The sequence below is a fragment of the Symphodus melops genome, assembly GCF_947650265.1.
Source record: "Symphodus melops genome assembly, chromosome: 4".
Lineage (NCBI taxonomy): Eukaryota > Metazoa > Chordata > Actinopteri > Labriformes > Labridae > Symphodus > Symphodus melops.
In genome coordinates, this window is record NC_136694.1 from 19063625 (window position 1) to 19080962 (window position 17338).

The 17338-nt window shown below is 39.9% G+C and overlaps 1 protein-coding gene across 1 annotated transcript in view; it reads left to right on the forward strand.

The window, feature by feature from the left end:
- Positions 1-1729: 1729 nt before the first annotated feature.
- LOC306823093 (voltage-dependent calcium channel subunit alpha-2/delta-3-like) overlaps positions 1730-17338 on the forward strand; it is a gene marked incomplete at both ends in the record, with an annotated part of 29564 nt that continues 13955 nt past the window's right edge. Inside the window, 11 exons of the mRNA XM_079342458.1 lie at positions 1730-1854; positions 3404-3485; positions 5075-5293; positions 6691-6807; positions 8570-8629; positions 12442-12604; positions 13114-13245; positions 13865-13925; positions 14041-14191; positions 15459-15533; positions 15652-15741. Coding sequence (XP_079198584.1) covers positions 1730-1854; positions 3404-3485; positions 5075-5293; positions 6691-6807; positions 8570-8629; positions 12442-12604; positions 13114-13245; positions 13865-13925; positions 14041-14191; positions 15459-15533; positions 15652-15741 — 1275 coding nt within the window. The remainder of the gene's footprint in view (positions 1855-3403; positions 3486-5074; positions 5294-6690; positions 6808-8569; positions 8630-12441; positions 12605-13113; positions 13246-13864; positions 13926-14040; positions 14192-15458; positions 15534-15651; positions 15742-17338) is intronic.

Here is a 17338-nt window from a genome sequence, read left to right on the forward strand (position 1 = left end):
CCACAGTACTAACGTTAAAGCACTAAATATGAACTCCCTGATGTGTTTAACTCACCAGCTGCAGTGCTGGGTGGGGGTCATAGCATGTTTTATGATTTCTCTTGCGTGAATGTTACTGGGGACTGATTGACCAACCCGGAAGCAACTCATTCTTTTTTTAAGGACTCCACAGAAGGACTTGTACCGGTTTGAAGTGCACGAGGACTGCTTTCATTCGCTGTCGATAGTTAATTAAAGCATTCAGGGAGGCAGTGTTGGTGACACTGGATGATACTGTCCGTCATCCCACTCGCGGCGCGGCACCTTATCGGCACGCGCCAGACAGTACAGGCTCCTCACAACTGTGATGTATGATGCAATTACTAAACTAATAAAAGCCTCAAGTCCAAACACGGCTTGTAGGAGTGGTGGAGGAAGGGAGAGGATGGGTTGGCACGAATCCGCCTACTGCCTTGACAACATTATCGTCTCCTAATCTGCCGTTAGAGTTAGACCGTACTTATTTTACAAGAGGCCATACTGATGATTGGTGCGCAGGCGCAATAGCTGAAACCTTTTACAATTTGTTCTCAACAAGAACCTCTTTGAAAAGTTGCGGGTGAGTGCCATGACGTAATTTGTCGTGGCGTTAAAAAAAACAAAAAAAAACAAGCTAAAGAAACTCAATAATGTTGCGCGAGTACTTGCGCATTTTTAAGCAGCCTACTCTTTAATTCTTGTTGTTTTGTAAAAATTATTTATTTGAAAACCGAGTTCAAAGCTTTTCGTACAGAGGAAATCGCTTCCAACTGTTTGTACGTGTGTGTGTGTGTGTGTGTGTGTGTGTGTGTGTGTGCGTGTGTGTGTGCGTGCGTGTGTGTGCGTGTGTGTGTGTGTGTGTGTGTGTGTGTACGTGTGCGTGCTGCTGGCAGTGCGGAAGCTTTCACGAAACATCTGCAGTCTCATTATCGCCCACAGAGCCATTTTCTGTCAGGAATCTGCGCCTTAGCCCACTCTCATTGTGTTGGTTTTAAATAAAGCTGTGTGAACTATTTCATAATGTTTGTCTTTCTTAATGGATTGCAATATGCCATAAAGCCTACATACAACAACATGTTAGTTCAAGTAAACACTCTGGCAGGGTTGTGGAAGTGCTGCAGGAGACAGCACGTATAGCGTGTACAGTCAGCTTAACTGCAGCGTCAGCGTAAAATTTAACAACTTCTGAACAGTGGATTTGAAAGAAACGCAGAGGAAAACAAAGACAAGAGTTGGATATTTTGGCATTTGTTGACGTATGCGTCTGTTTCTTCAGCTGTATGGCCGATGCACCTGTCCATTCAGACCATCTCTTCTGAACACATTTTTTTCTTTTTAATTTTAAGGCATTATCGTCTGTACTTTCCAGATGTCCAATCTACTTTGTAAAAAGCTGAAGGGACGTGTCGGGGATCACGGTTCGTGATGCCGGTAGCAGAAAGCAAGAGGGCTTTTCTCTTTTTAAGGAAAGGAGAAGAGAATGGGCGCTGCAGAGGGGTAATACGCTCTCTCTCTTTCTCAAACACACACACTCGCCCTCTCTCTCTCTCTCTCTCTCTCTCTCTCTCTCTCTCTCTCTCTCTTCGTACAGTAGGGGACGTGCTGGTAATACCACGGGGCTGGACGGTTTATCGCGTTCTAGATATCCAGCACGGTGCTGCTGAGCCGGGACTTTTCTCCTCATACATTTTCTTTCAAATCAAAGCAGAAGATGATGGGAGAATGGGGACTCCTGTTCTTGCGCACGTGCAGCAGCAGCGTCCTCCTGATCTGGATCCTCATCGGCGTCAACGTGTTGGAGGTGTCGGGGTCCCAGCAAGGGATCCCTCTATCCGTGTGAGTGAGAGGCAACTCTGCAACTTGGTTTCACATGGATTTGATCGATATGTTGATCTCACACAGACAGAAAATGCATTAATCACTGTGCAGTTTTTCTTTTTTTAGGTTAAAATGAATCAGGGTGGTTTAAGAATGAGAAACCCAAAGATTTTTTTCTATCCCTTAAATCTCATGGTCATCTGTATCTCCATCACAGTCCATTACAGCTTCGACCATGCACTTACTTGTAGAGAGATACTCATGGTGGAAGAAAAAAGGCAAATACAGATGTGATTTGTTAATCATAAAAGGGGAATACATTTATAATAGATATTGTAAAGAGGTTTAAACTACGAATTGTATAAATATATTCAAATATTTCCCATAATGTTTTTGTTGTAAAATTAGTCAGAAATAATCAGTGTTAAATGTGAGGTTCTTGTTTTTCTGTTAAAACAAGGAAGGGTGTAGCCTATATAACATTTCTCTTGATCTTATTATTTCCTAAAGTTGTTATTAGTTTAATTGTTTGAAAGCATTTCTATTTTTAACTGTAAACTTTTCAGATTCCCTTGAATTGTCGTAAGAGTTCTTTCATAGTAATTCCAGCCTGAAGTTGTACTCTAATCATTCCTTACGGTCCAAATGTTAAGACCATATAAGAGTGATTTTTTTAAGGCAGATTTTTCTTTAGAATTGAGAACATATCTTGAGCAAATGACTTTTTAAATTGCAAAAAACTTTATTAGACATTTGTTACAGGGTTGTATTGAATTCTTCTTGAATCTAATTCAAACACTTATCATATAGCCTGCATGGGTAGCACAGTCCAGTGTCATTTAATTTAAACAGTTTACCCACTGATTGATAATTTCATGACACCATGGTACTATTTCCCACCTTTAAAGATAGGGGACAAGACATTTGCTGCAAGTGATTTTAATATCATCTTTTGTGATAAATCCACTTTTTTTATGAACAGTTTAAAACTGGGTATCAAGTCTAACAAACAATACATTTTTGGTTAAATAATTGTTCGGATAAATGTTGTAACTTCTCAGCTTTTTTGATTTCTAGTTGAGAAACGTTTAACCAACATTTGTAACTGTAGATTATTTTAAGATACACCTAAATAACTGTAGTTCTTTAATCCAGCATTAAGAGTTCAATCAAAATTACAGGCTGTCACCTATCAGGACAGTGAAGGTCAGGGGCGACAGGACTTTAGGATAATCTTTCAACTGATGTCAGGAATTAAGCTTTAAGAAATGATGGCTGAGGAGAGATAAAGCAGCAGAGGTAAGGGGAGGACAGGGAGGATTCAGTGAGGAGAAGGTGAGAAGAGATAACAGATTTTAATCCACATCTGTGACTGCTCCACAAACCTAAATCTTATCTTAAGTCAGAATTATGTTCGTTGCAAAATAGTGAATAACTTTGGCAATAAGTCTGAGTTTATTGTAATGAAATCATTTTAAACACGCTCCTTGTTATTTTTGTTGTGTATTTTTACGTTGTAATAAACTTTTGTCTGTGATGTCTTTTACTGTCTTTTTTTATATTTTAGTGTAAAGCTCTGGGCCTCAGCTTTTGGTGGAGAAATTAAATCAATCTCTGCAAAATATTCTGGATCTCAGCAACTACAAAAGGTATTGCTTATTTCTATTCTTGTGTAAGAACAAAATGTGTTTTCTCTTTGTGTGATGGTCATGTAGTTACAAACACAATTACACACTGAACACAATGATTCTGCATTCCCTTTTATGGCTGCAGAAACATAGTGAGGACTCATAGTGAGGACTCAGTTGTATTTTAGAGAGGCACTGTTTGTGTGTGTGCGTGTGTGTGTGTGTGTGTGTGTGTGTGTGTGTGTGTGTGTGTGTTTTGTACTGGATACAGCCCATTACCCACAGCTCTGATTCCCCTCTCATCTCATCTCTTCAGTTAACTCTCTGGAGTCAAGAGTTTCAACCTCTGGACATGAATGTGACAAGGAGACAGATTGAATTAGAGAGTTCTTGGAGTGTGTGTGTGTGTGTGTGTGTGTGTGTGTGTGTAGGTGTGTGTGTGTGTGTGTGTGTGTGTGTGTGTGCTGGGTGGGTTATGAAATGAGGGACCACCGAAAGCAGCAGAGGAAGAGCAATGATCCAGTACAGTTGATTTAACTTTCGGCCCATCTGATGTTAAAGGTGGACTTAGTGTTTTCTGGCCTGTGCTGGATGGAGAACAGTCAGGTAGACAGACAATGAGCCATCTATCAGAATGCTACGATTGTACACACATTGCATCAATCTGTTTAGGCATTTTATAAGCTAAATAAAATCTACGCTTAGTAACATTTTATTTTATAAAAGAAGAAATTGTTGACAAACATTAAAACTTATCTATTGCTCTCATCATACATGTCAAAAATGTTCTGAAAAGTTGTTGGTAATTACAATTGTGGAAAAGTAAAAAGGGCAGCCTGGGATAGATGGTGTATTTTGAAGCTTTGCTATCAGAAACAATTGGTCAGAAATTAGGAATAAAGTGCTGAGTCTGATAGATTAAATAAATTCAATTGAAACCTTCAAGACGGTCTTGAAGCTGTAGAGGTCATATCCTGATGGAGGGTGATAGACCAGCAGATCTCTTGGTCATGCCTCATAGGCTGACATTAGTTGGACGGTTATAGCTAAACTAAATAAAAGCATCTTTGAGTGATGAAATGAAGAAAGATGTTGGAAATACCTTTTCTTCCAATTCTGCACTGCTGAAAACTTTTCTGTTTGCCCGTCAGGTTGAAAATAATGTTTGCCTTTGTTTGCCTGTGTAGAAACAAACCACAATATAGTAACTAAAACCCCAAATCTGTATTTTTCTGATTTAGTTGCTTTGTAAATTGACTCATTAGTTTGGTTCACTGGCTGTAGTATAGAGAGGTGTTGAACCTAAGTGTTTAAAATTATTAAAATTGTTTTAAATACAACACATGGACATATACATATTAGTGAGACGTTTATGTCACAGGACTTTGACTACATCTGCATTGTCAAGAACACCACGGTTCAGTTCAGTTTAAGCACAAACAGCAGCCTTAAGAGTACAAAAGAAGTGAAAGTCTAAGAGTCTATGTGTTTTATTGTCTGAGTTTCACGCTGACAGGACTGCTTCACAAATTATTGGATGATTTGGGTTAAGCTGAATGAGTCATTCATACCTGTTAACCCTTTCATTTTGACTATCCTCCCTCTTTCAGGAGCTGTGGGCAATCACCGCACCACGTCCAGGGACTAACTCCAGTTCTGAGACCAGTACTCCCATAAAAGTCACCAGCAGGATAAATCCTAAAACCACTGCTGCTTGTCTCTGGGAGGAAAGCCAAGGACCCAGAGGTCCACGCAAATATGGGGAGAGTGTTCAGACTGCAATCAAAAGACGCCTCCAGGCTCCAAACTTAGGAGCATCCTGCACTGAGGTGACAGATCTTAATATAACAGTCACGTTGACACATTGGTGTAAACTGCAGATTTTCCTTCCATTTGGTACTAAATGACTTTTTAATCTTTATACCAACATATTTTGCAATTTGCTCTGTAGGTTTGTTCATTTTTTTCTGTGTATGTAAGCACTTTGCTCATGTTCCTGTTCATGGAGGCATGTCTGCAGAGCCAGTCAGCACAAAGCAGTGAGCTGCGAGGGAGCTGACGGGTCGTTAGGGGCCGCTCATTAAGGCTGATCATTAGATGCTTTTATAGAGAATTAGCCCATTTTACAGAGGTTTCAGGAGAAAAAGGGGGAACACTTGGGCTCTTCGGGGTCTGCATTGGTCATTATTCAGATCAATAATCATGATCAGTGCTTTTGATGGATGGGGCTTAACCCCCTCTTGATGGCTGGAGGAGTGTAAGGAAGAGGAGGAGGAAGGGAGGGGGGGGGGGGGGGGGGGACTGGGAGTGCTGAGGCGAGGAGGACAGGCGTGAAATGAACTGTTCTGCTCCACTGCGAGTCCACACTCTTCCTTTCAGTTGGTAATTTGTCACCTCATGTAGTGGAGTGTGTGTTTTTGTGTATGTGCTGTCCACAATATAATGTGTTAAAGGCGTGTGTGCTTTTTTTTTGACACAGCTTTTGTTTATTTTTAGATTTGGTTATTATAGGTGTGTGTTTGTGTAATGTTGCATGAGATGATCAGGTTTTTGCTTTTCTTTAACGTGTGCGTGTGTGTAAGGGCCAGGATTATGTAATGTTATATTCCTGTGGGCTGTGGCGGGCTTTGTTCTGTACCACTGGAGGTCCTGAGCTTCCAGCAGCATCAGCATTATGTTAGGTGTACTTCATTACCCAGAATCACCCAGGCCTGACACGTTATTATCTTTCTTCTGTGCTTTGACTCCATTTCAATTACCCTCTTACCATGCATAGCCTTCTGAGCCATGCCCCGCCCCCTGGCCACCCAACAAGGCCATCTCAAGCCAATCAAAGAGATAGAAGCAGTGTGTGCAGCCAATGGCTGATAATGGCTAAAGACGATCAATCATTGCATGATGGAGCGAGGTTTTTATCATGTGTTCATCTGAGACCGGCTGCATGCAGCTTGTCAGCAAACATGTGAAGCTGCATAAGCCTTGTTTAACAATTCCCTACCTCTCTGTAGGGGCAGCAGAGAAACAGTTGTGCTCTAAAATGTTGTAGACCACATACACACAACAACATGCACACAGCACACACACACTCTTCTTGTATTAAATGTCTTGTCTTAATAACATTCAACACACTCAATGGGTTTATACACTTTAGGTCAATAATGTTGCAGTTTGTTTTTCTATAGCTTCCTTCTGCTATTGCTGCAACTATGTCTCTGGTCATTTTCAGAAATATAAAGAATTTGAAAAGTCAGTAAGAGTGGAAGAAATTGATGGACTGAAACTGGTCAAAAACTTGGCTGTGAAGATGGAGGAAGTGTTCAGGAAAAAGGCAGAGGCCACAAGGGTATGTAAAAGTTTGCATATGTTTGGAAGCAGCACATTTTTTAATATTTATTCAATAATTTTAAAAATCCTGGCTAAGGGTTCTCAGGGTGGAGGGTCGGAAAGAAGTTTGTATTCTTTCTTGTAAGGGTCTTAAATATTACTCAATAACACTGAAAGTTCTCAGGCCCCTTCTGAGTCTCAAACTGGTCGACTATCAAACACCACGTGACTGATTTACAGTCTGATGTTCAAAATTATCAGAATGTATTCATCCTGAGTTTATCATTTGTAATCTTTGGTGAGGTTAATTTCACTACCACACTACTTCTTTTGTTTGGTTTAAAACATGTGTGATAAATCGACAATGAATCTGGATTGTAAGAAAACTCCTTTAACACTCTGCCATCAATAGGTTCCATAGGAAAACAAGAGTATGGTGCAACTTTAAGATTAGTTTTTTATACCTACTTAATAATCTTAATGTGAACGAGTCGGTTTGGCTATAGGCCTACGTGTCTTGTATTTATTGCAGCATGAGCTCGAGTTATCCTCACAGCGGCAACCCGTCTGTGACCTCGGTGCAGAGGAGCTTGTAACCATTTTTAATGCTACACCTCGCAGGGACTGTGGCTAAATGATAACGTTTATCTCCCGCTACCTGATCTCATGTGCGACAGGTTAGGACATATAGTTTATGAATCACACCGAGGGAAGCTGTCATTTCGTGTTCTGACACTCTGAGATGCATAAACGTGAATTTTTTGAACTGACCATTAGCCTAGAATCGTATTCAAACCTGAAATGGCACACGTGTCCCAACACCTTAAATGCTGACGTCATTACCCCCGCTTCAAATTCCATGATTAAGTGATTTCAATAAACTGGTGAAGGAGAGGTGTGTCCGACCTCTTCAGGTGGATTTTACACGAAGGGAAATAATGTTACGACTGTTTCACCATTAAAATTCTAATACAAGATAATTATTTCATCATGTTTTCTTTATTTGCAAACTGCTGACGAAGTCAGAACTCTACACGAGGTCAATTGAATTTGTCCACCTCCTGCTACGCTGTTAAAAGCCTGCGTTGTGTTTATATAGCATTTATTGTGACATTTGTGACAGATGTTAATTACCCGCTCGGTTCCTGGAAGGTGAGAGTGACTGTAACGTTTAGAGGGCATTTCATGGAAAACACAGAGCCAAGCAGTTTTTACAGAACAGAGTTATTACTGAAGCTATGCTGCCTCTGGTGCAGGGGCGAAATTCTGATCCAATAACCTGCCTCCATCAATCATCTATATCTGCTGCTCTCTAGTGCCCCACATTTTATGCATATAGCCTACTTCGACTAAACAATAACACTGTGGGCTGTCAAAAAAGAAAGATGTTTTACATTTTTTTGTGAGTTTAACTTCAAAGAAACCCTGGACATGCCGTCGATTCAATTAAAAGACTCATCTAAAATCAGTAATGCTGCCTGGTCTTGTCCCCGTCAATTTAAGTGATTTTTTTTTATTTTTTTACATTTTAAATAAAATTGTTACAGAGTTATTTGCACAAATAATTGTGCCTAGGCCTATATGAAAACCTTTCTGCAATTAGCGTATAGGCTATACGAACACACCTAAGGCCTTTTGTGGAAGTTTCTACAACTGTTATAAGTGTTACTTTTTCTTAATGAGTGAGATTATTTTAAACTACATAAAAAAAATAATTTAATACAATTAAATTGTGTGTAAAAAGCTATATACTCTCATTTAACATCGTTTCCCCTCCTCAGCGGCTGGTCGAGGCAGCAGAAGAAGCGCACCATGAACACGAGGAAAACCCGGACCTGCAGGTGAGCTTTGTTCGGAGGGAAGAAAAGAAAAAGAAAGAAGTTTAACATTAAAAATAAAGAAATGATGAGTCATGGTGTTAGATCTGGGAGAATCATCTGTAGCTGGACTGTGCATGCGTGACTTCAAGGTGAGAGAAGGCTGATAGGCCCTAAAAGTATTTCATTGCGTTGGCATTGTCCTTCACACTGCTGCTGTCCTGTCCGCACTTTGATATTGATATAATGTTTCCATGATAAGCAATGTCGAACATATCGAAGACTACAGCGGCTTGCTGCTATAACTCACGGTGACTGTTTTTTAAGAGATATAATAGCTCAAAGCCACCGTCCTACTGCAGCGCCTGAACATGCAGTAAAGGAAGCATGTTCGATGATCAAGATCTATTGCCAATGTGTTAGTTCTGTGGGGTGTAATGTGTGCTATTGAAAAATGCTGTGATTTCTGTGCAGTCCTGTTAATGAACTCAATATTTCTCAGAGAATATATTTAATGAGACTTGTATGCTGGGTAACTCAGAGAGCAGAATGGCGTCAGAAGTCGGCCTGCATGTCTCCTACTTTAATTATTTTTCAGGATGTGCACGTGGATGTGGACGTTTTTTAGCAGCTCTCGTTGCGGATTTCCTCTGATCTGCGACTTTAATGCGCGCTCTCTCTCTCTCTCTCTCTCTCTCTCTCTCTCTCTCTCTCTCTCACTCTCTCACTCTCTCACTGGCTACGTTCAGTGGACAAAGATAAATGAAAGTCTTTGCGCCGCATTGTTTCACTTTCATGGCCCCAGATTGGAAACGCAGTGGAGCAACACATCAGTGAAACAACGGCCAACACTTTACAGTTAATAGAAGCATTTACATCATAAGAATACATTTCAGCCACCTTGTTTCTCTGCTGTTCACACAGCCCTAACAAGACAAGTGGATTCTGCTTATAAGCCAAAATCATGCCGCTATTTTGATTAAGCAAGACGGGTTTTTTTTTTTTTTTTTTTTTTTTAAGATTTCAGAACGTGCAATGTCGAAGTATTTGGAGTATTATCATGACACATTTTAATTAATTACATGTAGACTAATGTCAGTTTGAAATAATTTGGTATGTTTTGCTGTCAAAGTAATCAATCAAAAGTTGGTATTTTTTTAAAAAAAATGTAATATTTCTGTTAACGTGGCATGGCCCTTTTTTCTCCATAGACAAATATTTACTTGTATTTCATTTTTAAAGCATCAAGAGCCATTACAGAGTTTTTATAAATGATCTGCAACTCTAATTTTACAATAAAATCTTCTTGGCTGAACTTGGGAAGCTGTTTGAACATTTTGTTCTAACAGTTTTCATACAGCTCCAATCTATCACACAGTCTTTTTATCTCCAAGATCATAAAAAATAATAAGGAAAATTCAATATCCACTTGGGATAATGATGTGATGTCATCATATTACTCCTTGTGGCATCATTTAGCCAAACTCGCCTCCCCTGACATCCCACATTTTTCACGCACCATTTCACTGACCACAAAGAGATAAGCTGACTGCTGCAATCTCTGCTGTGACTCTTGGACTCAGGTGTTTTGCATTGACTCTGGCGTTTCTGCAGTAAAGAGATGTGCACATCACAGCTGAATGAATTATATAGAAACTTAGCTTTTCCATGAAAGAAAAAAAAATGACTGCAATGTTTTAAAGTATTTTTGCTTTGTAGAGCTTTGCTGTCCAATTTTTAAAATCCAAAATATTTCTACCCCTACATCTTAATCAGCTTGAATTTATACCATTAAACTTTATTTGATATCACTGCTATAATCTTGTCGCACTTCAAGTCAAAGCCCAAAATTACTGCTTTTTAAAAAAAATCCCATTTAACAGGCATCATAAAAAAAGTAAAGACATGATGACATTTTGAAATCGTTTAATTTGTATGCCATATTGTTTATGACAAAATGAAACTTTATTGGTAGAGAGTGTTGTTCAGAAGTGCCATGAATCAAGATGATTGCCTTCTGCTGTCATTATGGATTCTTCAAATTTTAATCATTTGATAAATTAAGCTTCATGTTAATAGTCAATATTGTTTAATATGAGAAAATGGAATTTGCACAGATGCTGAATTTTTTGTTCAAATCACAATTTTTTAAATTGACATGCTCCCTAATGATCAGCTCCTCCTGGAAACACACAGCTGTAGAACAAATGTATTTATGACTTGATTAACTGCTAATGACTGACATATGAATTGGAGCCTGTTGGACCATCAGTGCTTTGAATAAAACTAATTTAGACCCACGCTCTGCAGACACTGTGTTCTGGTTTTACACTAAGACTGTGCAGATCTCTGCAGAAGGCCTTCAGCAAGCTGCAGTGGTGTAAGAGTCAGTGGGGCGTCTCAGAGCTGCAGTGTCCCCTGGCCTGCTCTACAGTAAAAACCCTGCTGCTTAACGTGGCTCTACAGCACTATCACTTTTTGCTGAGGGTGCACGTTTCTTTTCTCCCATACTGCCCCCCCCTCCCCCTCCTTGCCCCCTCCTTGCCGCAGCCCGTCAGAGAGCTGCTCAGGCGTGGTATGAGCTGTCAGCGGCTGCTTGATGGTGATGCCCGTGCGGCCTCCCCCGAGTGTGATGCTGTAGAGTCCATCACCAATCTCTCCCTCCCTCTCCCTCTCTTTCTCTCCCTCACTTGGTGCAGACAATCAGGAGCAGAGGCCACAGAGAGGCCGCTCACACAGGATGAGACAGTCATTCTTCTGCAGCAGCAGCAGGCAGTGAAGGACAGGACACACTAACTGTTGGCTTTCACTTCAGGGAGGACAGAGGTTCTCACAAGCCGCTGTGGAGTCCTCTCTGCACGTCCAGGTCCCTTTTTTGTCCTCAGTGACGAATGACTAAAGTATAAAACATTTTTTGACTATTTTTTAAATTTTAAAAATTACAATGACAACACAGAAATCCTCTGAAATCTGTATATGGTCTAATCAAATTGCCCCTACATAGTCTGCATATGGGGAAAAATGTCCTGTTTAAACCATTATAATGAAAAACATTGTGAAAATATATGCTATTATGTGTATTTTGACCCTTTTGTTTACTATGTTTTCCTTTACAGTAATTTGTAAGGTTTTATCAACTCTTATTTTTGCATCGATCGATATCGTTCCCAATACACTCATTTTTATGAAACCACATAAACGCAGTGTGTTTTCAGTAATTGCTGAGATTAATATTGTGTATAAAAAAACATGTATGAGAGAAATGTGTCACACCACTTCAATGATAGATTTTTAAAAAAGCATTTTTCAGCTTTCAGACTGAAAGTACCGGTGACAAAAACATTCCCCGGAGCGTTTCATGGGGAGAAAGCCAATTTGAAATAAGCAGCAATAAAAGTTCTTCATAGCTGCTTTGAGAAATATGAAACTCTACTTATGAGTTTCTGTATGCTCAAAAAATGAATTGCGCTTGTTGTCTGTGTTCATTTTGGTTATTTTGGCTGTGAAAACATCAATCCTGGATTCGTATGCATACCCCTGACACTTGACTTCCTTCAACTGCACTGAAGAATGCACTGTTTGCTCAGAATGAAAACTTAAAAGCACATGAGGAATGATCACTCATTGACAACGAGACAGGAGAGGTTGCAGCTTGAAAATGTCATTTTGTTTTTGAATAACTTATTGTTACGTACTGTGAACTCGTTTTTTTTTTTTTTTGCATCTGCTATGGATTTATAGCTTGGGTTTTGAGCTGAAAGAATAACACAAAGATGCAAGCATGCTTACATCCTGCGGGCTTCGGTTAACATTTATGTTCGTTATTTTCTCCTCAGTACGAGTACTACAACGCCGTGCTGATCAATGAAGTGGATGAAGAAGGAAATAACGTGGAGCTTGGAGGAGAGTTCCTCCTGGAGCCGAATGATCATTTCAATAACCTGTCGGTCAACTTGAGTCTCAGTGTGGTGCAGGTTCCCACCAACATGTACAACAAAGGTGAGGGCTCCTCCTGCATAAACATGTGAGTTATTATAACCAGAAGCTGGTATAAGAGGAGGGAAGAAAGTAAGTGGTGAGAGTGAGGCTGGATCAGTTTTACAGGCTAGGAGAAGAGGCGTTCAGGGATCGATAAAGAGTCCAGACAGAAAGAGAAAGCAGCTGCAGACCTCTCAAAGCGACCGAGAAGGATGTTCGTCATATGCTCGCTGTTCAGAAGCGTCTTTTCTTTGAACTGAGTGTGTCACCTCCCCCTGTGTGTCGCCATGGCTGCTTTTGTTGGGCTGTAATGGACTCCCCATAAGTCTGTGTTTAGTGCACAAAGGGAGGCTTGTCCATCAGGATGAGGGAAGGGGAGGTCATAGTCAGAGGCTTTGTTATCGTCTACAGGGCGGTCTATAAGGGCCAAAAGTCAACTGTGCACCATGATGATTACCATCATCACTGTTTCATACACTTGTCTCTGTTTCTTTCCCGTCTCTTGTGTATTTCTTCATCTTCTCCTTCAGATCCTGACATCGTGAACGGAGTTTACTGGTCAGAGGCGCTAAATAAAGTTTTTGTTGATAATTTTGAAAGAGACCCAACCCTCATTTGGCAGTACTTTGGGAGCGCCAAGGGTTTCTTCAGGCAGTATCCTGGTGAGTGCTAAAATGTGTCTGTGGTCCTATTGCGCCAATATGTGTGTGTGTGTGTGTGTGTGTGTGTGTGTGTGTGTGTGTGTGTGTGTGTGTGTGTGTGTGTGTGAGTGTGTGTGAGTGTGTGTGGGAAACGAAAGGCTGGTCTCGAGGGAGTCATCAACCGTCAGTGCAGGGGAAAAAAAACAGATCAGAACAAATGATTTAGAATTACTAAAAGGGTGATTTGGCTAATGTTGTAATTTTACAGACCATCAGAGAGGATGCATATATACAGATGGTGATTTATCAGAGTTTGTGGGTGCTGCGTTGTGCTAAGGAACTGTGCATGGCTGTAGAATCAGGCAAAGCTTTAAAGGGAAACAGGCCAAGACACCAGATACAACAGATTTTTTAGAAAACAAACAAAGGCTGTGTGGGTTTGATTTATTATAGGCAATTTAAAAAATAGATTTTTTTTCACCCTTGTTTTAGAACATGCTTTTAATTATTTTTCCTCATTAAAATGCTCTTCATAATCACACATCACTGAATTATTTGTGTTGTCTTTATAATTAAAAAAGTTATAAGAGTAAATGTTAAGTAAACGAAGAGTTTTCTCTCTTACTGATCTGTTTCTCAGGAGTGAAGTGGCATCCGGATGAACACGGCGTCATTGGCTTTGACTGCAGAAACAGAAAGTGGTAAGTAGATAAAAACAGACACGATGATCTCTTTTTGTAACTTATGTTGTCTGTTCTTCCATCAATACTGCAACAACCAAGGTACCACGATGTGTGATCTCCCTGTGTGTCTCAGGTACATTCAGGCTGCTACGTCTCCTAAAGATGTAGTGATCTTAGTCGATGTCAGTGGAAGCATGAAAGGACTCAGACTGACCATCGCCCGGCAGACCGTCTCCTCCATATTAGACACACTGGGAGACGACGACTTCTTCAACATCATTGCTGTGAGCTTAAGTAAATTTGTCTGCGACTACAGTGCTGCACACATTGAGATGTCTCTACATTAGAAACAAGCAACAATCCACGTAAAGAGAAGCAAATCCCCAACAAAACCACAGACAATGTACATCACTGTCAAAGCTGAAGACAAGTGACGTGCAGAGGAAAGGAGTTAGTTGAAAATGGATGATTTATTCACATGAAAGTTCAAATAGTTGAGTTAACAAAGATTATGAGATGTAAAAAGTCAGTTTTCAGTTGTGTGTAAAGGTGAGTAAGGAGTTTCTGTCTCTTGTTGTGGAATTTTTTCCATTACCAAAGAGTGAAAATAAAGAGTGAGAAGATCTATTCAAAAAGGAACCCCAAGATCGATCTGGTCTCAATGAACATTTATTCGAAGGCAAGATAAGCGTTCGAAGACCCCTCTCTCACACGGTGAGGAGAGAAAGAGGCCCCGAGAAAAGGCAAACATGAAAACTTATACATTTCCATCACATTACACAGATCACTCCCCCATCACGCCACATAGAGCCACTGCCCACCTGGCAGGGCACAATCTATCCCCTCGTGTGAGAAAAGAGACTACATGACTATTTACCATCTCCCAAGGCTGAGAAGGAGATGGAGTCCAGTGAGAAAGAGCCTGGGTGACTCTTCCCACATGTACAGAGTGTGAGAAACAGAATAAAGGGAACAAAATGATGGGAAACAAAACACCCAATATGCTGTGCATGTAGTATTCTAAGACATTTCAAAAACATTTTATATGACAGATTCTATGAGACCTTCGTAGTACACATGGAGTAAAATTTTCCATAACACTCTCCTTCTCCTTGTCTCCTAACAATCACAAAGTGGGCTCTTCTCTTATGGATTGGGAGCTCACCTGAAACACAGAAAGCACAAAGAGCAAAACAACCAAACAAGAACGCAGCAGATTCATCACATTGCATATTACCTTAAAAACACAACCAAAAGAGCAGAATAGGATAAGATAAGAACACCATGGCACTATTTCTCAGGAGTTATGAGAAACATTATTCAATATTTAGATGGAGGTGGGTACAAAATGTAAACAAACAGAAATTTACATTTAGGGACTCTGTCTAGTCCGAGCTACTCTGAGGAGAGGATGTGACATGGGTCAGATGATACTCTCTTATATTGTCTGATAAAAAATAGTTCCTACCTGAGTTACATCAGTTAAGTATTTAAAATAACTATGCTCAGTCTTTCATAGCAACAACTGATCTGTTGTTTTTACTTTCTCAGTATAATCAGGAGATCCACTATGTGGAGCCTTGTTTGAACGGCACGCTGGTCCGAGCCGACAGAACCAATAAAGATGTGAGTTGGTATCTAACTAAAGTATCATGACTTTATGTTGATGAAATCAGGTTGAGCTTGTTTGATGAATGTTTTTTTTTTTGTGTGTGTGTGTTTTTTTTTTACGATTATCTGGCAGCATTTTCGGGAACATCTGGACAAGCTTTTCGCCAAAGGGATCGGGCTGCTCGGTGACGCTTTGGCCGAAGCGTTCACAATCCTGAGTGATGTAAGGTCCTATAGTTCTACCTCTTACATAAACCTCTTCTGTACCTGCCACTGTCATTTTAATAAGGATGCTGTGCAAACACAAACCTGTGTTATTTTCCACAAAGATAAGATATCTTAGAGCAGATCCTGTAAACTCTTTTTCACTGTTTACTGAACTCGTGACAATGCTGCTGCGTATTCATGAGTGCCAATCAAAGGATTAATCAATTTAACGATTTGTTTGACAAAAAATAATGTATGTACGCAATGTGCATCCATTTGTTTGATTTAATTGATGGACTCCACTTGACCAGAACATTAGAAAAAAACATGTATTTTACAAGTTCACAGGCCACATTTGTTTTCAGTGATGGGGAGTGTTCATGTACGACACTCTGCGTGTTCACAGCTAATCATAATAAAAGTAACACACACTGCAGTCAGATATATGTGAGCGTTTGGGAGGCGGACGCTTGTCGAAACGCTTCAGTGCTATCCCTGTTCTGCCCTCCAAACACAGACACATCTATTCTGAAGTGTGATTAATGGCTGTAATTATTGTCAATGATTAATAACGGGGCTGATTGGAACACAAAGCAGATAAGAGCAGGAGCTGCGCCATGCTCCTTTTATCTCCCTGTTTTCAGGCGAGCTGGGGCTGCAGCGCTGAGGCTGAGCGAGCGCAGCTTTTACCTCTGCGTTTGTCAGATTAATTAAAGCCCTGCAATGAATATGGTAATCAGGGAGAAGACTGCTGAAATGTGTTGTTACACCACTGCCCATTGAGTGAAGTGAGAATATAGACTATCAAAAAGCAAATCAGGGAAACACATTAAGAGCACTGCGGCATTTTTACAACCAGTGCTGCTGAGCATAGAGAGAGAAACGTCTCCTACTGACACACTGATGATGATAAAAATGAGTGCACAATAAAATATTATACCGCCACGAAATATGTTAGCCCATCCCCTTGTTTCATGATTCTAACACTAGATAAGTGATTTAGCTCTCGAACACTCACAGCCCGAAATTCATTAGATTTTTACCCACATCAGCTGCATAATGATCCCTTTTATTGATTGCTTTTTATCATTAACATTTATATTTACATGCTTAATTTACTTATAAAACTTAAGCAAATATACAATCAAACGAAGGATATGCAACGTTGATAGTTCAATTAGATTTTGAAGAGATGTTCTCATGTTCGAAGAGATCAACTCTTTAAATGTACAAATAAAGTCAGCTTATAAAATAATCCTAAATTTAACTTAAAATTTAAATTTAAATTCAAAATGCATTGTTGGGTGTGTGCTCAATGGATGCACTCAACATGGAACACTTTTGATTGACATTTAAAAAGAAAAAGAAAGGAGTAAACAATTAAAAGACTTTTAGATTCGATTCAGTTAGCCGCTTTACTTTCAGGTCCCTCTTCATGTGCATGTTGTCTTCCTGTAACAGTGTAAGCTCTTACTGAAATACCAGAACTGAGCTATTATCAAAGTTGCTGATGATATATCAAAGGTCAGAATATATTCTCTTACCAGAATTCAGTTTCATACAACCTACAATCAAATCTGGTGATTGATACTTGTAAGGTTGACGTCTTGATT